The following is a 24,548-nucleotide window of genomic DNA, read 5'->3' as shown; positions in this document are numbered from 1 at the left end:
TTTCGTTGCTTTTGCCAATGAAAAAAGTTAGTTCCAACTAATTAACATGATCTATTAGCTGAGAAATAATAACAAATGCCCGTCTAGCTCAGTTGGTAGAGCGCAAGGCTCTTAACCTTGTGGTCGTGGGTTCGAGTCCCACGGTGGGCGTTTCTTTTAATTTCAATTAATATAGATTTTGCCTTTTTCTAGAATACTAGGGATGTAATTTGATCCAGATTGCTTGATTAAAAGAAGAAAGAGTTAAATAGGTAATTTAACAGTGTTTTACATTCTATATATTATTGGATTTTCGTTTATTCCATTGACTGAATAATAATCCCAAGTGCCTTATTAGTGTGTAAATCCTCTCTTATCTTTTTCTAAATCATATATGTTCTCGATCTCTGTAATAACTTTGATATCAAAAAGTCTAAACTACACAAATTTCTTTCAAAACAAGATTCAACAGAGAGCTCTCTTCAATACTATAGCTAGAAGCTACTATTACTCTATTACACAAGACAAGACGTAAGTCCCTATACACAGCAACAAAACTGGGACCAACATATAACAACCTCGCTAACAAAATTGATAGTTTCATAGTCTTATCTATTATAACACAAAGTCTTGTCGACCCATCCACAATCACTTAAATCTTGTCAGGAGCTCGGTTATGGACTGGAGGCTTTCCTCGAGGCTTACTGTGGATCGGATAATCACTGCGTAATAATCGAGCAAGTTTCTTCATATCCTCTGAAAAAAATAGTTCACGTTTTGGTAGGCTATTAGCGGTGGTGAGATCATCGATATGCTGCCAATACAAATTATTTACGAAATTATTGATAATGAATGAATAACGAAGAGAGTAAATCTATGATAGTCTTAAAGAAGATTTACAAGACAAACAAACCTTAGTGGTGTCAAAATCTCCAAATATTTTGATCTTCTTATGCTCTCCTGCAATAAAGCCAAAACATATATAGAATGAAGACATGCTCAATACTTTTACTAATTATTAATTATTAACCAAAAATGAACATCATTTTTTATAAAGGAGAAAGAAAGTGTTCTTTGTACAAAACTTTAAACAAGTTTTGACCGAAAATAAGAAACATAAAACTTAGTAAAGGAAATATATAAATGCTACACATTTTACAAACTATATATGTTTGTTGTTGCCTGTTGTGATTATAGGTTATGTCTAGGAGGATGACGTGCTGGTCCACGATAATCATCATAGAAAGCTACAAATCGACCAGAAGTTTTTTTCTTCTTGGGTTTCCATTTAAATGAAGAACTCTTACTTCTCTTATGAAACCATATTTTTCGCTCCACCATCAGATGCTTCGATGCACCTGATGAAATCTTTATACTCCAATCATCGTTATTCATCGCCCTCACTTTCTCCTTCTCGTCCCTAGCCACCGTGGTTCTCATTGTTCTCCCGGACCTTAGTTTCCTCGGTGCTCTACTGTTGGTAAAGTCGTGGGAATCCTGTTATGGTGTATAAGTTGATATAATGGATGGATTCCCCTTTAAATTTACAAATTATTTGAGAAATAATTTAATGAAAAGAATCCTACTTTAGGATGCAGTGTCGATGTATATTTATCTCCAAAATAGTCAAGACTCTTGTGACCAGCATCTCCGCCTATCAAAACAAATCGAGAGATACACAATGTAAAAGAAAGTTTTAATAGCTATTTTATTAAGCTAATCTTCAGAAAAAAACAATGATTATGCAAAGATAACCGTATAAGGTAACGAAAGAAAAGTTATAAAATTAGGGATCTCTATGTAAATAGGCACCTTCATGAGCATAGACTAGGATATGGTCGTCTTCTAGGGCTTGAATGATAATAAGGAAAGCTACTACTATGATTGTGAATCTCATCATGATTATCAAAGATATATGCTTCCAAGAAAAGAAACTATCTCTCTCTTCTCTCTAGTTTTTGTTTATGAAGAAGAGAGATGCCTACATATGATTATGAGGGAAGTGAGTTCAATACAATAAGTTACAATTCTAATTTTTTTTTATTTGGTCCATGGGAGTAAAGACCCGAGTCAAAAGGGCACAGTTTCTGTCGTCTAGTAATAACAAAAAGAATATTAGAGCATCATTAACCCAACCACTCTAATGGGAGTGCTTAATCATTTTTCTACAATAAATGAATGTTAAGCAATTATCTTAAGCAACTTCTAATCAAATGTCCTCCAATGGTAGTTGCTTATTTAGGGGTGTTTAAAAATGAAAAATTTAACATTGATTCAGTCAAGATTACACAAGACACTACACTTCAGTCCGTGACACTATACAAGATTACAAAACACTACACAAGTGGACAAAAGACCCTTGACGCAAGAATAGAAAGTATATCCGCGGCTCGACCATTGGTGTTTACATGAGTGTTTACAAAGTATATTGGTTAAGTTACGCAAGAATACAGAACAAATGAAACAAGTATGTGAATTATCTGAGAACAAAGCAGCACACACAAGTAAAAGCCAAATACTTTCAATCATGTTCATCATGTTATCGAACAATCCAAGAACCAAACCTATCACTAACTTCACTCATACTCAAAACAACATTTGCTCTTTCTAAAAAAATGGATGAATATAATAAAAGAAAAAAGAAACTTTAAAGAATTCAACTGTTGCTCACCGAACAAGTGGAAAAAGACAAACAAGCTATTACTACCAAAAACCAAACTTAGAAACACCAGTAGCCATGACAATTCAAAAACAATAATCTACAGGTTCATGCCAAAAAAAATTCTGAATTTTCAGTAAAGGACTATCTTTGTCTTAAAAGCCACCTTGTGATACATGTGAAAACAACACACGAGCAAGCTGGTTACAGCCAGAATCCAACTTAGACATACACCAGTAGCCATGACAATTCACAAAACAAGAATCAAGCTGTTAACTTTGATCTCACATATGGCTTTGAACATTGACTTAAACTCTCATTAAACGTTTCTACATGTCAAAAGGGAAGCAAACCTAAATTGATTTGGGACTGTATTTGAACAAAATTCCGTGAAATTGGTTCTTCCCTTTGATTGTTCCACCGTAATCTCCGCTTCCTCCTCCTCCCACCGTCGACACGCTTTTCGATAGCTTTTCTGTTCCCGATTTGCCTCTAACGATTCCTGAGAACTAGGACGTGGTCGTCGACGATGACGAACCAGCCGCTGGAGAAGACGATGATCCCGATGTCGATGCCGCAGCAGCGGCCCGGAGAAAGACAAAACCAAGTTTGATTTGGTTTCACGCGAGTAAGCGTCGTTGTTTCAAGGAGCTTAATTAAGCGTCGTTGTCTTCACCTTTTTTATTTTTTTCTTTTTTTTTAATTAAAATTAATCCTAAACAACGCACTAAGCGCCTGCGTTAAGGATGCTCTTAGTACTTCTAGGGGCATCAATATTATAATACTCAATAAGTGATAGACCTTATGCTTGCCCTTCGAAGATATATGAAAACTATAAAGGAAAAATAGATGATGGTGTAATAGGTTAAGTTTTTTTTGGTGCAAGTAAATTAATAGGTAATAGGTTAAAGTTTCGCCAATAAATTTGAAAGGATCATGACTCAAACCCGAACGCTTTAATTCCATGGGAGAATCTAGGTAGCTCAAGAAGGTGGCAGCTGCCCCCACACTAATTCTAAAAAGTTTATTTGCGCTAGTAGACATAGATATCTACCATCTTAGTTGGTTTAATTTTTCTCTGTGCCACCACTTAACCTGAGTTCGATTCGCCATCTTATATTTTTGATTGATTTTAGTAAAATACTCTTCCTTCTTTCTTTTCTGATTTTCCCCTTTTCTATGTGGATTAGTTCTCTCCCCTCCTCACGTTATTCTCCTTTGAATTTTGTTTGGTTCATCAATTTCTTTTCATTTAATTAAATTCTGTTTTAGCAATAATTCCAGTTTTTCATTTTATTTTGTTAATGGGTTCATTCTTTTTTTCCAATTTTTTTTTAAAATGTATTATTCGATTTATTTTCTTATATTCTAAATATCATATTTATTACTACATTAAAAAAATTTGTTAATACATTAAAAAAATTTTGCCCCCACTAAAAATATTTTTTAGATCCGCCACTGTTTAATTCAAGTTTCAGTAATGATCGGATTTGGCGAAAAGAATCCGTGTTTTTTTTCCATTAACAATCCGTCAAAAAAACTCCCTCAAACTTATATCTAACCTCTGTGCCATCGATTTTAACTTCTTTTCTTGTATATATTGTAAATGTTTCTTACTCATATTTAAAGAATTATGACTTTTGATTTAGAGCTCCCTTGTTAAAATATACGGTACAGACAGAAGATGGATCATTGAGAATCTTCAGTATCCAGAGTTCTTTTTTTTTTCTTGTGCAACTCAGTATCCAGAGTTCAGACTTCAGACACAACACGTAATTATTATATATATAGATGTTGTACCCCGGAGCTAATAATTCGGCACACGGATTTTTTCCTTGGTGTGCTATACAAAACCTAAAGGCAAGAAAAATATCATCCTTCTCATATTTTATACAGTTAGAGCATCCAATGGCACATTTTTAGGGGAGTCTCTCGCTTTAAAAAAAATGAATAACTGGAAAGAGAGTGAGGAAGTAATGAGAGACTGTCTTTCTGCGAGGAGTTTAGAGACTCTAAAACAACGTGTCTTTCTTACATCCATTTGTTATCAGTTTTAATTATACAACTAAATAATTTGAAGAAATTGTTTTTTGAAGAAACTATTTATAATAATCCTAAGAAACTCAGTTTAAGAGAGTGACCATTGATGATGCTCTTAAAAAGAAGATATAAGATTTTGATTTTAGTTCAAGTAGCATATGTAAAAATATGTTAAGAGTTCCATATCAAAAAGTTTTAAGGGTTAAGAGTTGAAGGAACATATGTAAAAATATGTTAAGTCTCAATATCAAAACATTTAAAGGATTATAGGAACATGAGTGATACGTTATAGTAGGGTGATAAATATGCATGAGCCAAGAGAGATCTTCTCTTCATTCCTCTGCCTTTGTGGAGAGAACTCTTACATCAGTTTCCCTCTTTCAAAGAGGTGTCGTCTCTCCAGTATCAAAACTGGAAAAATGTTTCAATGCCTTAAAAAAAAGATGTAAGAAATAAAGGTTAAGGAGAAATGGAAAATCGTTTGTAACATATACTAACAAATAATAAATTAAGTAACATATTGTCAGAATAGGTTAATGCGAATTAATGACACAACATGTTAAGACGTAATGATTTAAATAAAATAGCAAGATACAAACGAAGAAGGCACGAGGAAGTGCATCAAATGAAGTGCAGGGGTTGGGAACATGTAAATGTGTCTTTGCATAGATTTACTAAAAAGTATTACAGAGACTCTCTACCCATATATATAGCTAAACAAATCAATGTTTAATTAATTAACTAAAAAGAGCTTAGGTTCTTAATATTTGTTTTTCTAACTAATGCCGTGTTGCGATGGTCTCTTCTTACGTGTTGGTTTCGCTGTGAAAGCCTCGTTTTATTTACTAGTGATACTTTTCTTAACCGACTCATGATCAGAACCAGTCCCTAAAATCTTTGATGACAATCGATTAATGACAACTTTGTGACCTTTGAGAATTAGTTGGTCGTCTGTTTTTGTTAAGTTGCTTGAGTTGAGCTTATATTTAAAATGAATTGATGCTAAGTGTAGTGGTCCAAATCTTATATATATTATTTTTTCTTTTATATTTTCAATATGAGATTTTATCTTCAAAAATACTTTCTTGAGATTTTAATACAGCAGGTGATTGGTTAAGATTTAACTAATGATTTTTCTTTACAACCAAATAAATTTTAATTCATGTTTTAAGTAATTTTTAAAACGAAAACCAAAAAAACAAAAAAAAATTGTAGAAATCTTATTTTCTAAATAAAAAAATACTGATGTACGAATATTTTCCTTTTTTATCTTATTTAATTCTTACAGCTATAAAAGATATAGCTATATCAAAAAATTCTACAGTAAATTTTCTACAACTACAATCTAACTAATCACTCTGATAATCATTAACTTTTAAAAAATTCATTAAACGCACTCCGAGACACTGCTCTTTTTCTAGTAACTTTTACAGGATGATTGTATTATTTTTTTAACCGAATTAATGAATTAGGATATCAATCTATTCTGATACCATGTTAAATTGAGATTTATTTTGGGCTTTAACATAAAACAAATTAGTAAAAAATGGATTAACCATATTCCTTTATATATTACAAGGTGGGACATGCCGGCTAGAGTACATATGTTCCGGTTAAACTTCTGATATGAGAGCTTATATTCTCGCAGTTTTGTCATAAACCGTGCAAGTACTAATTTCATTACAAATTTCATTTTAGAGTTTTCCTTGTTAACTATGAAAAAGGTGACCAGTAATTATCTTAACTACTCGCATGCATCGACCAAGATGAATCGGGCTACAGCATTAAGCAGCTCAAGTTCATTAATTATTCAGGATGATTCTTGATTCAGCCAAGTACATTTTCATGACAATCGTACAAGAGAAAACTCATGCGTTAAGATGGCCGTATGAATTAAGGCTTAGGTTAGGCCTCATCTGGAGCCCACTATGCTCATTGCTCACGAGCACATCGTCACTTATGTTTTACATATTGACTAGGTTGTAGTCAGCGAATTCGCGGATATAAAAATTGTATGAAATATATATTATGAATAGAATGTCATAAAGTTTTTATAAATTTAATATAAAAATAATTAAGTAATATCTAGTAATAACAAATGTTTGTGAAATTATATATGTAGTTATCATATTAACTTCTACAACACATATTATGCATCTTCTTCGGTCTTTTCTTATTTTTTGGTTATTATTTCGTTTTTATTAAATTTTTGTAAATTTTTCCTAATTTTTACATATTTTTCCAAATATTTTTTTCTCTAAATAGTAATACAAATTATACAATCAATGAACCAAAAATCCATCTTATAATTCTTTTAAATCATAACATTACCATATTCACTTATTAATTTAAATGCAAAGCATTTTTTAAATCAAAATTTGCATATGTTCCGTTCAATATAATTCATCCAAACTTCAAAGCTTAATTATTTATAAAGCATATATATTGTTTTCACTTCGTTATTTTAGGTAGTACATAAATATAAAAAGAATTGATCAAACTTTATTACACTTCGATGATTTTAAAAATTAGCTACCATATATTATTATTTGTAATATCATTTAGGTTATTTGACAAGTGATAATAGTTAGTTTTAGACTTAATTCTTATTTTAGATCTAAGTAAATAATTAAAAATTATAAAAAGTTTCGTTAATTTATATTATGGAGTTTATAAATATATAAAAGAATTGATCAAACTTTATTTATTCTTTGTATAAGTTCAACAATTAGTTACAATAAATCATTATTTGTAATATAATTTAGATTATTTGGCAAGTGATATCAATTGGTTTTATATTTATTTATTATTTTAAATCTAAATTAAATAAATAAATTTAAAAACTATCGACCAAGTAAATTATAAAAAATTTCTTAAGAATTCACAGATGATCAACATATAAGTAAAATTCACTTAAATGACTTCTCCTTAATATATAAAAGAATTTGTTTTTATGAATATTTTATAAACTCTTATAAAATAACTTAATATTATGATGATATATTTTGCAAGCCATGATAGATAGTTTTATAAAATGTTTTAATTTTTATAAATGACTTATATAACATATATGAATATTGTAAGACATTAAATAATTATTATTATAATTTTTATAAGAATTTAATTTTTATATAAGAATATAAAATCATTATATTGATCTCGAATAAATTATGTTCTGTTAATTATTTTATGTAGTATATAAATATAAAAAGAATTAATCAAATGTTATTATACTTTCTAATTTTGACAGTTAGTTACCATAAATTATTGTTCTTAATATCATTTAGATTATTTTGTAAGCAATATTAGTTAGTTCTAGATTTACTTTTTATTTTAGATCAAATTAAAATAATTTAAAATTTCTCAACCAATCAAGTTACAACAATTTTTCTTAAATTCTATATGATTGAGACGTAATCAAAAATCACTTAAATGACTCCTAATTTAATATATATCAGAATATGATGTTCAAGACTAGGGCTGAGTATTTGGATATCTATTCGGTTTGGTTCAGGTCTATTCGGATTTTCGGGTTTTCGGAGTCAAAAATTTCAGCCCCATTACGGTATTTTTAAATTTTAGTTCGGATTCGGTTAAAATATTTGCGGATTCGGTTCAGGTTTGAATAATTTAAATTATTTTAAAATTCATTATATACTTTAAATTGTCAAAATCTATAAAAAATAAAATATTATATATAAATTGAATAACATCTGTCAAAATGCCTAAATTTAACACATAAATTTATTTTGATTGAATATTTAGATAGAAAATCAATAGATATTTTAAGTATTGTTGGTGTTTTGAGCATACTTTAGTTATTTCAGACATTTAATTTTAACTAATTGTATATATTTGTAAATATTTTGGACAATTTAAGAGTATCTTATATATTTTAGAGGTTTCTTTGACATATATTAAATCTAAATATAATTTATAAAAATATTTCTGATACATTCGTTTACCCGGAATCTTTCGGTTAGGATCATGTTTGGTTTATATTCTCTAAATTAATACCAAAATTTGAACCCGTTCAGATATTTAATCAATTTCGCTTTGGATTCGGTACTACCTTTTTGGATCGGATTCGATTTTTTTTTGTTTATTCCTATTCAAGACCTTCTCATATATAACCAAAACTACAATGCAAAAACGCATGGAATGTTGATCGTCGAACCTCCAACATAAAATAACACAGTTTTTAGTCCTGAATCCAAAATATTGCCATTTGTCTAAGCCACACAATATTTTCTTGCGATCTTTTTTTTTTTGCTAAACTGTAAATATCATAAAATGAAGAAAGAGTTTACAAGGTAACATCTAAGTCTGAAATCCATCTTGGCAAAAAAGAAACTAAAAAACAAGATGGTTCAAAGTGAAAAGCATTGCAAGCTCCTTATGCTAGCCAAAGACTCATAAGAGAACTATAATTTTTCCTCAGCCTCCTTGCTGAGATGATATTCCTAATCTCGTTATCAATGGTTCTGAAGACAGTTGCGGCCGGTATGACTGCCTGATTGTGCACCAGATTGTTCCTCTGTCTCCATATGTGATAAACGATAGATTGGGTAGCTATCTTCCGTAGGAGGACTCGTCTTGCAGAGGTCCCCGTTCTGATCCATGACAGCAACTCCGACCAGTTGGTGATCACTGCTGTATGAGGTCGGCATCGCCTGAATACTTCCGTCCAAATCTCCCTACTAAACTGACACGAGAGGAAGAGATGATCTCTGGTTTCGTCGTGGCAGGCACAGAGCGGGCATAATGGCGAGATCAGCATCCCCCACGCTTCCAGTCTAGCTCTAGTTGGCAATCTGTCGTAGTTTGCCACCCACATTGTGCAACTTAGCTTCGGAATGGCTCCTTTGAACCACACCACGTCACGCCAGTCCTTAATCTCCTCTCTAGGCCTGAGAGCTTCCCAAGTCGCCGATGACCTGAAAACAGAGAGAGATGTATCACCAGCAACCCAATCGTATTCATCAGCAACATCAATATTTAATGGCAAAGAGAGGGTTGTGAGGTAAGTATGTAATTCTAGTTCCTTTTGCGATCTCGGATGCGGTAGCGCCCATGTATCTCCTCTAGTGGCGTCCGCTACTACAGCATCTTTCCTGAGGCGCAAAGATCTAGGACCCGTAGGACCGATGTAGGTAATAAGTTGACCAAATGGAGTCCAGACATCAAACCAAAAGCTTGTGTCCAACCCATTACCAAGCGTGGTTCTGATAAAGCGCAGAGCCAACGGGCGGAGCTCTAGCATTTTTCTCCATGTCCATGAGTCGTTAGGCTTGGCGTTTATGGTCCAAAAAGACTGGTCCTGAAGATGGGTGTTCCAGTGCCAATCAACCCAATAAGATGGTGATTTTGATAACAGCAACCAAATGAATTTCAAACAAAGGACTTGGTTCCAAATAATTAGACTCCTGAGGCCGAGGCCCCCTTCTTCCTTTGGCAGGCAAACTGTGGTCCAAGCTATCTTTGCTATGCTTCTCTTTTCTGAACTTCCCGACCACAAGAACTTTGAGCAGAGTGATTCTATCAATCTTATGCAACCTTTGGGGAGGATGAAAGCTGACATCCAAAAGGAGACCAAACCGAAAATGACCGTTTTGAGTAGTTGTAGCCTGCCCGCGAAAGACAACATCTTTGTAGACCATGAGTGGAAGCGGTTGTGAAGCTTGATCATCAACGGTGCATACTCCGAGATTTTCAGCTTCCTGGTCATGAGAGGGAGGCAAAGGTACCTGATTGGGAACTGACCCGAAGGGAAACCATAGCTAGTGATGGCAGTGGTTTCCGTTAGGTCGATCCCCGAGGTGAATAGCTCCGTCTTTGTAGTGTTCACATGAAGACCAGACCATGAAGCAAAATCATCCAGACATTCTGAGATTCCATGGAGGCTGTTAGACGTGCCATCGAAAAAAACCATCACATCGTCTGCAAACATAAGGTGAGAGATCTTGAGCTTCTCTGTTCCCGGATGATATCCAATATCCCCACGTTCATATCTGAAGTGAAGTAATCGGGAGAGGCACTCCATGGCAAGTACAAACAGATATGGTGAAAGGGGGTCGCCTTGACGTATCCCTTTAGTGCTTTTAAAGAAGCCCCACGCAATACCATTTACTGAGACCGAAAAAGCAGCAGTAGAGAGACACTCAGATATCAGCATTATGTAGCTCTCTGGCACTGCCAGTGCTCTAAGGGAGGCGAGTATGAAGTCCCAGCGCACGCTATCGAAAGCTTTCCGGAGGTCCACTTTCAGCATTCCCCTAGGGGATAACGTCTCTTTGTTGTACCCATTTACCAGATCAGTAGCTAGGAGGATGTTTTCTGCAAGAAGCCGCCCTGGTAGGAAAGCAGACTGAGACTTTGAGATCATTAGAGGAAGGATCTCCTTGAGCCTTGCAGCCAGTAGCTTGGATATAACTTTATACACCGTGTTTAAGCAAGAAATCGGTCTGAAATCGGTGGGGAGCTCCGCATTAATCTTCTTCGGGATAAGCACCAGGTTTGCCGTGTTCCATTGTTTCAACAACCTGCCCGATTTAAAGAATTCCAGTACAGCTTCAGTGATTTCAGGTCCAATGACAGGCCATGTCGAAGTGAAGAACTCAGCAGAGTATCCATCGGGACCACCAGTTTTGTTCTTTGGCAGTGAGAAGAAAGCGTCTTTAACATCCGCTGCAGAGAAATCCTTGTGAAAAGCGGAGATCTGCGCCTGTGAGCATTTAAAATCAAAGAGGATGTCCAGATCGCTTTGAACAAACATAGCAGGCGCAACCGGGCTACCTAGAAGTTGGGAGAAGTAGTCAACACACAGGTTCTGGATACCAGCTTGCGAGTCGACTCTCTCCCCTGACTCTGAGATGAGAAAATGGATGTGGTTTGAGGCCTGTCTCGCAGCCGCATATCGATGAAACAAAGTTGAGTTGCCATCACCAAAAGATAGCCAATTTATCCTTGATCTCTGGAAGAAAAAAGAGGTCTCAGCAACAGATAATTCCTCCCATTCCGCCAAAGCAACAGATTCAGAGTCAGCATTGGCAGAAGTTGGAGAAGACAACATCACAGCCTGTGCCTGAAGAAGCTTTTCATGAGCTTGCGCAGTCTTTTTCTCAATGCCTGAATAGTTTTGCTTGCTAAATTCTCTGATGATGTTCTTGAGCATTTTCAGTTTCCTTGAAACTCTGAACATAGCAGAACCTGTGACATTGAAAGACAACCAGCTAGTATAAACCGTAACAAGGAAATCAGAATTCTTTAGCAGATAGTTGTAAAATTGAAAAGGCTTTTTCATTCTTATCCTGTCAGGTTGGAGGTGGAGAGATATGGGAGCATGATCCGAGAAGTCTGGGCTGCCAAAGAAAGCCACCGATGAAGGAAAGTTGTTATACCACTCATCATTGACGAGGCATCTGTCAAGCTTCTTTGCCAAAGGAGCCGACTTGCGCTTGTTCCACCATGTGAATGTAGGCCCTCTGTAGTTTAAGTCGTTCAGATTTGCATCGAGAAGGCACTGATTCAACTCTCTGATTCTCTTATCCATATTCAGCGTAGGAAGCAGAGAATGCTCAGTAGGGTCACGGATTTGATTGAGATCACCTACAATCAACCAAGGTTTTGCATCAAGCCCATAAGCAGCTTCAGTTGTAGTAATCTCAGTCCATAACGAAGAGCGAGTAGCAGGGTCATTAGAAGCGTAGATGATTGAAATGTAGAACTTGGACAGTGTATCTGTGGGCCAAGTAACTTCCGCGAAGATCATCTGAAGAGACTTGGATAGGACGGTGACCAAAATAGAAGGATGCCAGACCATCCAGATTCTTCCTAAAGGTGAGAAAGCATAGTTATCTTCCACAGACCAACCTGGGAAGAGCTGAGCAACAAACTTATTTTTCTTGGGCTCTTTGACATGAGTCTCCAATATACCACCAAAAAGGGGAGTGTTCTTCTTACACCATTTATTTAATCCGCTGCGGTGACTATAGTTGTTAAGACCGCGAGTATTCCAGCAAAAAATGTCCGTCGACATAAAAAATTAGTTGAGGTTGGAGCTCCTGCCCCTGTTTCCCTTACGACCTGAGAATCCCTTTTTGTTTCTGACCAGCTCGAAATCCGGCTCGAACTTACTGAATTCACCCTCCTCTAGCTCCGAGTCAGAAGTTTCAACGTCGGAAGAGTCAGGCTGAATGTCAGAGTTTGATGTCTTTGAACCCCAGAGCCACTACGAGGTCGTGAAAACTGAAGGTAAGAGGGAGTACCGCTAGTCTCGCCGGTAGCTTTATCTTTCTCTGTGCCTAGCTTCGAGTGCTGAATGATCTCAGTACGAGTCTGATCCTGAGACCGAGCGGAAGCAACAGGCGCAGAGCTCTGGATTTCCGGGACCATCTTCTGTTCTACCACTCGCCATTGCTGCTTATCCTTAGACTTGCTCTGTCTAGTCTTCTTACCCTTAGGCTCATTCTTGCTATTCTGAGGGCAGGAGTGCAGCAAATGGTTTTTAGACTTGCAAAGAGAGCAGAACATAGATGCTTTCTGTGTGGATGGACAACGCTTTGCAGTGTGGCCAACCTCTTTGCACGTCTCACAGATAGGAGGCATCCAGGGGCTTGAAACTAAGACTCTGCATATCTCTCCTGATTCAAACTAAACATTCACCGCCTCCGGAAGAGGAACCCGAGGGTCAATGATAGTCCACACCTTTGCCACTTCCAAGTTAGTTTTATTCTTTGTCATGGGATGGAGGTATCGTGGGTCCCCAACGAGCCCTGCTATACGCTCCAAGCCATCTTCATTGAAGAATTGGAAAGGGACCTTCCTGAGTTCCAGCCAGATAGGCGCAGACGTAAGTTCTGGCTTCACCGGTACAACCCCGGGCTCCCACCTATCCACAAACATAGTTTGCCCTTCAATCTGCCATAACCTCTGGTTGATAACTCTCGCTCTAGTAGCTGCATTGGGAATTCTGAACAGAAAGGCGAAGCCCTCCATCTTTGAAACAGAAATGTCGCGGTAGTTCTTGCTCCATATACCATTCACGATGTTATGCAGAGTCCCTTGGGAGGGAGGATCTGAGTAGAACTGACCGAGGACGAAAGGTTCCCAAGACTTCTTGTTCTTCTCGATAACCGCATTCGGGATTTTGATACAAGCTTCTCCTGACGGAAGGGTGAAAGCGTCTCCTTTCTTAGACAACCTCTTACCTAGTCCCTTCGCGTGATTACACCAATCATTTGCCGGAGGGGAGGTTGGAACGGTACTCTGCTTCCCATCCACTGAATCATTGACGAGCGCTGGAGTTTGAGTCGGAGCGACGGGCGCTATCGGAGATTTCTCTGAGACTTGTTTCTGAAAGGTGCCATTGGCCTGCTGAGCCATAGTCGGGGCAGTATCAGTTTGAGCTGCTGTATTCTGGCTAACAGGAGTCTCCGGAGCAGATTGTGAGCTCAAAGCCGCAGCCTTGGCATCAACATTTGCTGGAGACAGGGAGGCAACGGTCTCCGTGTTGATTTCGTTATCCTTGGCTAACATCGAGGAGCTCTGTGGTGGGCCACCAGTGCTCTGTTTCAATGTGTCAGTCGAGGCAAGAACATTTGTTGATGGAGGATCCGACGACGACGCGTCGATCACAACCATAGGGTTAACTTGAAGGTCCAAGATTGGAACAGGAGTAGATCGAGGTTGCTGAGCATCCTTGTCGGCTGGAGAGTCGATTTGGGCTTCGAAAGCATCCTCAGAGTTATCACCTGGTAGATCCGGACCAGTAGCAGTCGATTGCGCCTTAGAAGAGGTTTGATGGGCCATCTTCGCCGGCGATTTCGTCGGAGATTTCCTGGGGGATTTCTTCGGTTTCTTCTTCTTCATCCTGGCGGGCGGAGAGTCGGAGCATAGGCTGAGGTTCCGACGCCTGATGAGCCGGCGGTGGGCGGCGGAGTAGAGCGTCACTGTAGCAGCAGATCTCCTTTTTTATCGCTTGTGACCGTTAGATTTTGTGAAGTCGATAATGAAATGACTTTGATGAATTTTCTTGCGATCTTAGGATATGATTTTCATTCATATATACTTTACAGCACGGTTTGGCTCGAATTCAATCACCATCTGGCGGAAAGTTATTCCCCCTTATCTCTCCCGTGCGTGCCACTAATCAAAACATTAGACAATAATAACGTTACAAACAATAATATTAAATTCAAAACCAACTACTATAAAGTTAGCATTTATAATTTGTATCATAATCATGGTCCTGCTTCACAATAAAAATAAAATATAACTGTTTCCTTCCTTTAATCATTCTTGCATCATTATTTTAATTTTTCTCGGCACAAAAAAAGACATTTATTAATATAAAATAGAAAATTTTATAAACCAAGCAAAAACCAAAGTTGAATCAAATCATTTCTGTTAGATCAACAAAAGCAAAAAAGAAGGACAAAAACAAAATAATTTAATTCCTCTTCATGCAAAGATCTAAAAAAATAGCACATCTCCTAAGGTGACACGTAGTGCAATTTCACTTCTGTCATTTATTATCTAATCTAAGCTTACCGACACATCAACTTCACTCAGTCACATCCCAAATAGCCAGACCTATTAACTCTCTTCCATTATGAATATTATTTTCATTTAATATGATTGGTTAATAATATCTACTTAATTGTTCAAACAAAGAGAGAATTAAAATAAATAAATAAATAAAAACCACGTGCTGGTGCTCCTCCTCCTCCTCCTCCGCCGCTTCTCCTCCGTGAAAACTGCATTATTCAAATTCTTCTGATTACAAACCCTAAATCCTCTCTCTCTCTCTCTCTCTCTCTCTCTCTCTCTCTCTCTCTCTCTTAAAATGCTTTTGTCGTCTTCTCACACTCAAATCCACTTTTTAAAAAACACAATCATACATCCAGTCAACCAAATCTAGATCAAAGTTTGAAACTTTTTAAAAAAAATTAATTAATTAAAATCTTCTTTTCTGTTTCTAAAGAAAAAAACTTAATTTTGTTCTTTTTCATCTTCTTCCTGTTGCATCTGTACCAGAAAATCTCCAAAAGAATACTCTTTTACTCTGTTTTTTGCTCTGTTTTTGACAAAACAGAGCAAATTTCAAATCTTTCCTGGAAAGTTCGTTTCTTTTCTCCTTCCAACGTTTATAGACAAAGATGGGCGGTGTGACGTCATCGATGGCGGCGAAGTTTGCGTTTTTCCCGCCGAATCCGCCGTCTTACGGTGTCGAGGTGGCGGGAGAGACAGGGAAGCTGTGGCTAACGGGTGTTGAGAACGTGAAGGAGAACGTTGAAGTGTTGAAGCTGAAGACTAAGAGAGGGAATCAGGTGGTTGCTGCGTATATTAAGAACCCTACAGCCTCACTCACTCTTCTCTATTCTCACGGCAACGCCGCTGATCTCGGCCAGATGTTTGAGCTCTTCTCCGAGCTCAGCCTCCATCTTCGCGTCAATTTAATTGGGTAAAATTATCACTCATTAAAGTTAATTTTTTTTTTTTGCTAAAATGGATAAAGTTAGAATTAGGACAAGATTTTGAAAGCTGCTCTCTTGGATTAGGACAAGTAGTAGTTTCTGCTGCACATCTTGATAGGCTTTTAAGATAGGCTGAAAAGAATTAGAATATTGAGTAATTGAGTATGATCATGTTAATGGATCTGAGATCTTACTTCCATATATATAACTGAGATCCATTGTTTTAAATCTTGTTATGTTCATGTATTGGTTGTGTTTTTTGATATAATGCTTTTTTTGGACAACTGATATAATGCTTTTTTCATTTTTTGAAAAATTGGTCTAGTCGTTCAAAAATTTCAAATTCATCGTCCGCCTAACGATCTCTTGAACATTAGTTTTTATAAATCTTGACTTTCTTGTACCTTGTTATGCAGTTATGATTATTCAGGTTATGGGAGGTCTTCAGGGAAGGTATGATGACATCACTGTGTTTTATAGGTGCAATATGTACTTACTTATGTGTGTGAATTCGGTTTTTTTTTTTTTACTTTGGTTTTTTTTTTTAAATAGCCTAGTGAGCAGAACACGTACTACGATATAGAAGCAGTGTACAGATGCTTGGAGGAGCAATATAATGTGAAAGAACAAGACGTTATCTTATATGGACAATCCGTAGGAAGCGGACCGACTCTAGAGTTAGCTTCTCGGTTACCAAACCTCAGAGCCGTTGTTCTTCACAGTGCAATTGCGTCTGGTCTAAGAGTCATGTACCCCGTGAAGCGAACTTACTGGTTTGATATTTACAAGGTTTCCTTCTTTAAACCCTTCATCCAAAACATTACATTCTTGATCTTGGTCTTCCGGACATCACTTACGTTCTTGTTTTTTTTTTTTTGGCGTTTGCAGAATGTTGATAAGATATCTTCTGTCAAATGTCCTGTGCTGGTGATTCACGTACGTATCATCTCGTGTCTATTTCGTTTTTCTTGAGTCATTTCTTTGATCCGAGGCTTACTGTTGGTGTGTGCAGGGAACATCAGATGATGTTGTGAACTGGTCTCACGGGAAGCAACTATTCGATCTTTGTAAAGAAAAGTACGAACCGCTTTGGATCAAAGGAGGGAACCACTGCGATTTAGAGCTATACCCTCAGTACATAAAGCATCTCAAGAAGTTTGTATCAGCGGTTGAGAAGTCGCCTCATCCTCGTGACGCATGCGTGGCACAAACGGAGAAGGCGAGGAGCAGTACTGATGTTAGAGAGGCAGCAAGGCCAAGCACGGATCAAAGAGAGAAATCAAGAACAAGTATGGATCAAAGAGAGATGCCGAAGCTGATGGTTACAGAGAGTAAAGATAAAGGGAGACCGAGCGTTGATAAGAGAGAGAGAACGAGGAAAAGTGTTGATGGTAATGCCACTGAACAGCAAATACAAACAGAGAAAGCCAGGAATAGCATTGACAGGTATACAAAAAATATAAAATTTGAAAAAAAATATATATATATATATATATAATTTGTTTTGAGTAGATGATGATGATGATGATGATGATTATGATGACAGGTTTGGGGGGTTGATAAGATCAGTAAGTTTGTGCAACATAGATTGTTTCAAGCCTACAGCAACAGCTAAGTGAATGAATAATTGGTAGAAGAAAGACAGACACATGTACACAAAACATTGTTTGGTTTTGGTTATTATCTCTTTCCACTTTACGTGCTCATGTGTTTTGGAATGTAACATGTCAATGTCTGATCATCACTGTCCCATCTACTCGATTCAAATAGCTTTGATTTGGTTGTTGATATTACACCAAAATAGGTATCTGTATTACACTTGCTTTTTATACACAGTTTCTACAAACACTCGAACCGAGAAGTCTCTGTCTTCTTAATGATTTGATTTTTTACATATACATATAAGAAGAGGAGATGAAAGAAAAAAATACGCTTTTGCTTGCTTCATCCAAGAAATATCCACAATCAAGTACGAGGTGTATTCTTCTTGAATAACGCATAAGCATCGCTGTAAATGGCGATAGCATTGGACAATACAGCAAGAACAATCATGAATACAGCTAAGGCCGTGTCCCTGCCTGTTGCTCTGCTATGACGATCCCTGCAACAAGAACATATCAAAAGTCGATATAAACTACCAAATCTGCTTTAACTAAGAACCTTGTTCTCAAAATCGGTCCTAACCAAAATAATTTTGTTAATAATTTGATTTATGTGATTTAACTCGGTCTAAAAGTTCTAGTTTAAATTAGTCTTAAATTTCTTAAATCAAACAAAAATATTATTGAAAATCCACAATTTTTTTAAATAATTTTACTATTTTTTTATATATACCTAACTTTTACAATTCATCAAAATAATTTTCTAATTAAACCAAAAAACTAAAATATCTATAATATAAGTGTAAAATATAGAAAAAATAAATAAATCACTATTTAATTAACAATTACACCTTATCTAGACCCAATAATTTACTTTATTCTCTACAAAATCCTAGTAACCTCGTAGCAATTTCTAGAAACAAACTATAAACTTACTTTAGTATAACGGAAGCAGGGAAAATAAAGCCGAGACAAACAGCAGCAGTAGCTCCAGTGAACTGGAAAGCATCCCAAATGCTAGGGATGAAGTTTGCACCCAAGAAGATCACAGTGATGAGACCTGCACTGAGGCAACCGAACCTTACATTCGAGGAAGCTAACGACGGAGAGGAAGGGAACAAGAGCCCGTCAATGTTGATCCTCAATGGGTAGAAAACAATGGGGAACACGAGCATAAGATGGAGCGCGTAGCTGACTCGAACCGCATCGTTAAGGACAGAACCGAGAGGGATTCCAAGGTCGGTGTCAAAGTTTGCAAGGACGTCGTCGAGAGTATCGTCACCGAACAAGAGGAACCCGAAAATGCTCGTCATTATGTAGACAGATGAGCATAGGATAAGAGCTGATCTGACTACAGGTCTTATCTGAGACGGGTCGTCGAGTTCGTTCTGTATGCTGTGAACTGAAAACAAATCAAGGAAAAAAACAAGAAAGTGAGTGTTTTGTTAAAGAACAGAGTGAGTGTATGTACATACCATTGTAATGGCAAATGAATGCGGTGACAAGAACGGGTACAACTGTGAAGAGATTCCAGAAGGATGTTAAGTCGCTAACATCTGGTAGCAATCTCGGCATCGCCACGCCGCCGCTGATCAGTTTCATGATAGAAATCCCCGCTGTGATGACGAGAAACACTACGGCTAGAGCCACTGATAAAGCAGATGTGAATCTCAAAGAATCTGCAAAGAACACACATATACATCAATGTGAGAAGCAAACTTAGAGATCAAGCAAAAAAAAGCTCGTGAAAACACTGACCGATTCTCTTGAAACAAGCCAAAGGAGCAAAGACACCAAGAGTTGTAATGAGAAGAACAAAAGCTCTTCCGTTCCACCAATGGTCACCGAACCATCCTTCAAGAACACCATGATGGTGAGTCCCATCTTCCGTCTTTCCAGCCAACACATCACCTTCAACAACAACAAAACAACCAGAGAAAGAGTGTAAGATACAACCAGTGTTTATTTTCTGTATCCAATGTTCCAGAATTTGCTAGGTGATTAAACTGTTTTTGTTTAAAATAAAATTGTTTTAATCAGACGGACGCCTAGATGCTGCCTAAATCGATTTTAGGCAGCATTTTGGCGTCTAGACAACAGTCTAAACAACAGTAGTATTCATCCATCACAAAATGACCAGTGTTTTAAAAATCGATTTCTAAACGAAACAATTTTTTGAAAAGAAAAAAAATTTGTTTCTGCCTAATCAATAATTCTTGAACATTGGATACAAAAAAAACATATTAGACTCTCAAAACTCAAAAAGGCAAATAAATAAATGATGAATGCATTACCAATGATGATCATGTAGACAATCAAAACACCAATGTTGTTAACTAAAACAGCGACCTGAAGCAAAACCTTCCCAGGTTTACCAAAAGAGTCACCCATCAAGCCACCATACGATCTACTCTTCTTGATCTTACTAAACCTAAGCAAGAACTCAATGGACGCATCGGTCAAGAAAGCCATGACAACAATCATGACAATCCCGAGGACAAGCCCAAGGATCTTCATCGTGGCGGGCAAGGCCATGATACCAGCACCGATTATGGTCGTGGAGAGATTGAAAACCGCTCCACTAAACGAAGCTCCGTTGAACTCGTCGTAAGCAACTTCGTCTCCCTGAGATTTAGGCAACAACGGAGCAGCAACGTCATGGGAAGAAGAAGAACCACTCGTCCTTTGACTGGGAGTAACATCATCCATCGTCATCTGTGGAAACTGATTAATATAAAAAGACGAATCCTTTAGCAATCGGTTAAAAGTCAATATCTTTGAACGAACCTTAAAGGAGAGAACTTTGACCTTAGAAATTAAGCAGAGACGTAGGTATCAAGAACCCTAAAACTGACACAAACCCAGATGATTTTGATCGGAATTGGTATGACCCAGATGATAAAATTATACAAAGTCGAGACCTTTTTTTGGAGGAATTAACGAAATCGTATAAAGGTGGAGACTTTAGATTTCTCCAAAAGAAGAAGTTTTTGAGGAGAAGAGGAGATTTGAGATGTGATTGAATGAGATTATTAGCCTCACGAGTTTTGTTGTGTCTCGATGAAGATGGCTAATGATTTGATTATACGACACTCATATAAAAGATAATTTGAAACATGATTTTTGTTTGGTATTGGATAGTGGGTAACGTGAATAGCTAAAAGCCTAAAACTGTAAAACTGAATTTATCAGGATTATCTGTACTGTTGATGACGACTTGTTTTGACATTTTATGTGGTGCTGATAGGATTTAAGAGAGAGTCTCGACGCAGCGTTTAGTAGGATCATGGTTACACTATGCGCAAGAAAGCAAAACTGTAACTTGGTTTTACGGTCTATCGAGTTTTACGTTTTATCTTGTTTTACATTACTGATGACCTTTTGAAGCGACTAAAAACTTCAAAACTAATTTAAGTTTTTCTTAGAGAGCAATGCTGTTACTGGGACAGGTATTTTGTATTTTAACTTTGTATTCTAGCTTCTTTTTTTTTTTGTTAATGGCTTCCAACTTTGTATTTTAACTTGTATGTTCATTAACTAACCTCTATGAAGTGTTCCTTTTTTTTTAGACACTATGAAGTGTGTTAGAGATAAACTTGAAGATAACTTAGAAACTAAGTTATGTTAATCCTAATTGATTTGTGTTTTAGATAAATGTGGTTCCTAATGAGTTTAGGAAATATTATCTCTATATAAGAAGATGGTGAGTTGTGCCATGAAGTTATGAGTTTGAGATTGTGTGTGTGAGAGCTTAAATTTTGAGTTATTTTTTTAAGCTAATAAGAAAGAGTGTTTCTTATATTCTCGAGTTCATCGATTCTAGTTTGATCAATAAAGTGTTCCCTTAAACGGTGAATGATAACCTTTGATTCACAATACTTTTAAAAAAACAAGCATGCACTAGATCCTATAGTATGTTACAAAGAATAAACATTCACCTTGTTCCGTCATCTCATTTATGTAGAACAGTGGAGGTAGAAGAAGTAATCCGAAAGGAGATACAACAGGATTCGTTAATTGATTTCGAAATAATATGTGGCCAGGAAAGATTCCTCAATTATTGCATCGCACATCGGCTAATTAATTAATTTACCGATACTTGGATGCTAGTTAAGTGTATTTTATAATCGTTGAATAGTACCAAACTGTGGCTTTTAGTGGTAATCAAAGCGTCAAAAGCATCTAGTAATCATCATTCATCATCATCCATTCTTCCTCATGCACAGTATTTAATCGTATACCAAGACAGCTATACATAGAGAGTTAGCCAAATATCAAGAAATTATTAAGGTTCAGGTCTTGAGCAGCATTATGGATTCATAACAAGGAACAGATTTTCCACGTCCAGTTCATTAATATTCAGAAGTATTATAAACAAAAACATTCTATCTAATGGGTTTGGTTCCTTGTATACACGAAATAATTATTTCAAAAGAGACGCATACCAACCCAAAAGCAAATAGCAATTCAAAATCATTTAGCAAACACAATAACATGAAATGAGAGTGACAGTAATTACTACTGACAGTGACATGTAAACATATGCTTAAGCCTAGTCAGACCTTGAAGAATAATTGTTCGTTGTTTTATAGTCCTGTTTTGTTCATCAAAGTCGATAATCAACTTTTATTAGTTGAGCAGCCCAACATTTGTTTTTATGCTTAAGATCAATTAAGCCCAACATTAGAATATATATATATGGCGATTGTTGAATAAGTACCTCTTTTTGTTGATCAAACTGGTACGTTTATTTGGGCTTACTAGAATTATTCATCTAGTTAGTTTCTGAATGGACTGCCGGTGATCCATTGGTTTGTGTTTCTTACAACAAGGTGATTCATTAGTTATGTTAAGATATATAGTACTACTAGTTTTTCAACTTTGATGTCTACATAACTTTACATGGTATTTACTACTTTCATAAAATAACTACAATCCGAAAAGAATATGATTTATGGATCATGGACGGATGGTGAGAAAGCAATGATAGAATTTTAAACACTAAAAACTTATGAGAAAGTTGTGTAGAGTATTAAAGTATGAGATCATGGGTTTTATGTGACCTTTGCGTAAATGCGTTGCCTTTCAACTCTAATTCAGGGTGATGCTCTAATAGTATTTGGAAAATCTCTAGTTTCATTTTAAACGGTTACATATGCCTTAAATATAATATTAGTTATGGTTGGGTCTTAGACACTGGAACTTTTACTATTCAAAAACCTATTCCAAAGTATTTTTAAAAAATCTATAAGTTCCTTACTGTCATAACTAGGGGTGTAGCCCCGCGCAAGCGCGGAGTGTTGACAAATACTTTCATTATTGTAGTTGAAAATTGAAGTTTCATGTATTGTTGATGAAGGCAAAACCCTGATTCGTGTTAAAATCGTGTGTCGGTCATGTAGAAGCGTAGATTGTATTATGAGGAAAAGATGAGATTGAGTAATTAAATGGGTTGAATGGTTAAGTTTGTATATATTTAATTCAGATTGATGGTCATGTGTAATGTTTTTTAAATCAATTATCCAAGAATGCATTTGAAGAGAGGTGACACAAACGTGTATTATCGCGATAGTGTATTGTCAGAGTACCAGAGACTGGATATTTTTTGTTGTAATCATATCTCTCTACTACCAAAATTATTATTATTTTTTCAAACATATAATATATTAGAGAATTAAGAGTCCCCCCCATACGTAAGGAGTCTTCTCTAAGTTTGATTGTTGTATGCATAAAATAAGTGGATGAATTAACTGCTTATTTGAAAGTTTTAAAAATAAAGTCAACATCAGCTTTACACAAATCTAGTCGACGTGAAACCAAAGAAAAGAAAAATCTAACTGTATTATATACAAGATATTACATGAGACAATGACGCTCAAAATGTACACTCAAAGATCATTATTCCACAAGATTAAAAAAAAAACGGAAGCAAACGATCATTCTTACTTGTTGGGTTATAACTTGGTTGTGATGTTTTGAACAGTTTCTGGAGATGTCTGAAAGGCTTGAGCCAAGATGCTGTCAGGAACAGGAGGTGTAGAGCCGAGCAAAGTAGCACCAAGAGACTAAGTTCCAAGAAGCTGGCTATTGAAAGCAGCGATGACCGGAAGCAGGGATACTGCCATTGTTCTTCTGGAAATGCACGAGTCCTTTGGGGAAAGCAAAGACGTCACCTTTCTTGAGAGATTGAGAGAAGAGCTTGTTGGCCGTCCTGAGAAACCCAAAGTCGAGTGTTCCTTCGAGGACGTAGACGACTTTGGTGGCACGGGGGTGCGAGTGAGGGAGACACCTAGTATGTCGAGACCTGGGACGTTCATCAAGTTAGCTCATGTGACCAAGGATCCGAATGTGTTGTTGGTAAGAACTGGATTCGCTATTCCAGGTGAGAAGAAATCGAGTGATGTGACGGTAGCTGCGTCTTTGCAAGGGAAACCATTGACTTTGATTTCTGAAAGTTCGATAAAAAAATCAAAAAGCTTCGTTTTTTTAGAAAATATGAAAAAGATGCGATGAGTCGATGAGAGATGTTATATCAAGTTTCATTTACCGGAGGAGAGATCAGCGACACAGAGGTCTGGATGAAGGATGCAGGCGTAGAGATTAGCAGTGCGTCCACATCTCTAATTACTTCACCTTAGAGAACATGTTCATGTACCTGCAGGTTTCCTCTTCATCTTCAGTTTTTCTGTGTGATCGTTTTGAAGTATAAGCAAAAACAATCAAGTAACCGAAATCAACTAACTTTTGAGTAGCCAATAACTATATGCATACCTAAGACAGGCCTTGCCAATA

The 24,548-nt window shown here is 36.5% G+C and overlaps 3 protein-coding genes, 1 non-coding gene and 1 pseudogene across 5 annotated transcripts; 2 read left to right on the top strand and 3 right to left on the bottom strand.

The window, feature by feature from the left end:
- Positions 1-77: 77 nt before the first annotated feature.
- Positions 78-150, top strand: TRNAK-CUU (transfer RNA lysine (anticodon CUU)). The gene has a single exon. It is a non-coding gene; the product is annotated as a tRNA-Lys (tRNA).
- Positions 151-460: 310 nt separating this feature from the next.
- On the bottom strand, positions 461-1,879 carry LOC108807925 (protein GOLVEN 3-like). The gene is made up of 5 exons (XM_056996650.1): positions 1,792-1,879; positions 1,566-1,633; positions 1,287-1,476; positions 893-939; positions 461-793 (listed from the first exon to the last, which is right to left on the bottom strand). Exons 1-5 carry the CDS (start codon positions 1,877-1,879, stop codon positions 632-634), a joined length of 555 nt encoding a protein of 184 aa, XP_056852630.1. The 3' UTR covers positions 461-631.
- Positions 1,880-15,499: 13,620 nt separating this feature from the next.
- Positions 15,500-18,003, top strand: LOC108813781 (uncharacterized). The gene is made up of 6 exons (XM_056996655.1): positions 15,500-16,142; positions 16,572-16,608; positions 16,708-16,944; positions 17,044-17,091; positions 17,168-17,601; positions 17,702-18,003. Exons 1-6 carry the CDS (start codon positions 15,838-15,840, stop codon positions 17,772-17,774), a joined length of 1,134 nt encoding a protein of 377 aa, XP_056852635.1. The 5' UTR covers positions 15,500-15,837; the 3' UTR covers positions 17,775-18,003.
- On the bottom strand, positions 17,923-20,877 carry LOC108813780 (amino acid transporter AVT6A-like). 2 transcript variants are annotated; one of them, XM_056996653.1, is made up of 6 exons: positions 20,544-20,877; positions 20,051-20,471; positions 19,515-19,667; positions 19,232-19,435; positions 18,693-19,158; positions 17,923-18,256 (listed from the first exon to the last, which is right to left on the bottom strand). In XM_056996653.1, the coding sequence occupies exons 2-6, from the start codon at positions 20,469-20,471 to the stop codon at positions 18,121-18,123; spliced, it is 1,380 nt and encodes a 459-aa protein (XP_056852633.1). In that variant the 5' UTR covers positions 20,544-20,877; the 3' UTR covers positions 17,923-18,120. The 2 variants fall into 2 exon arrangements, with proteins under 2 accessions (XP_056852633.1, XP_018441936.1); XM_018586434.2 differs by having other exon boundaries at positions 20,051-20,480; positions 20,565-20,876.
- Positions 20,878-23,710: 2,833 nt separating this feature from the next.
- On the bottom strand, positions 23,711-24,376 carry LOC130501830 (germin-like protein subfamily 2 member 1; annotated as a pseudogene).
- Positions 24,377-24,548: the final 172 nt, after the last annotated feature.

This window comes from Raphanus sativus, unplaced genomic scaffold (assembly GCF_000801105.2).
Source record: "Raphanus sativus cultivar WK10039 unplaced genomic scaffold, ASM80110v3 Scaffold0301, whole genome shotgun sequence".
Taxonomy (NCBI): Eukaryota; Viridiplantae; Streptophyta; class Magnoliopsida; order Brassicales; family Brassicaceae; genus Raphanus; species Raphanus sativus.
The sequence above is the reverse complement of the archived record's forward strand: the minus strand, read 5'-3'. Positions and strand labels throughout refer to the sequence as shown.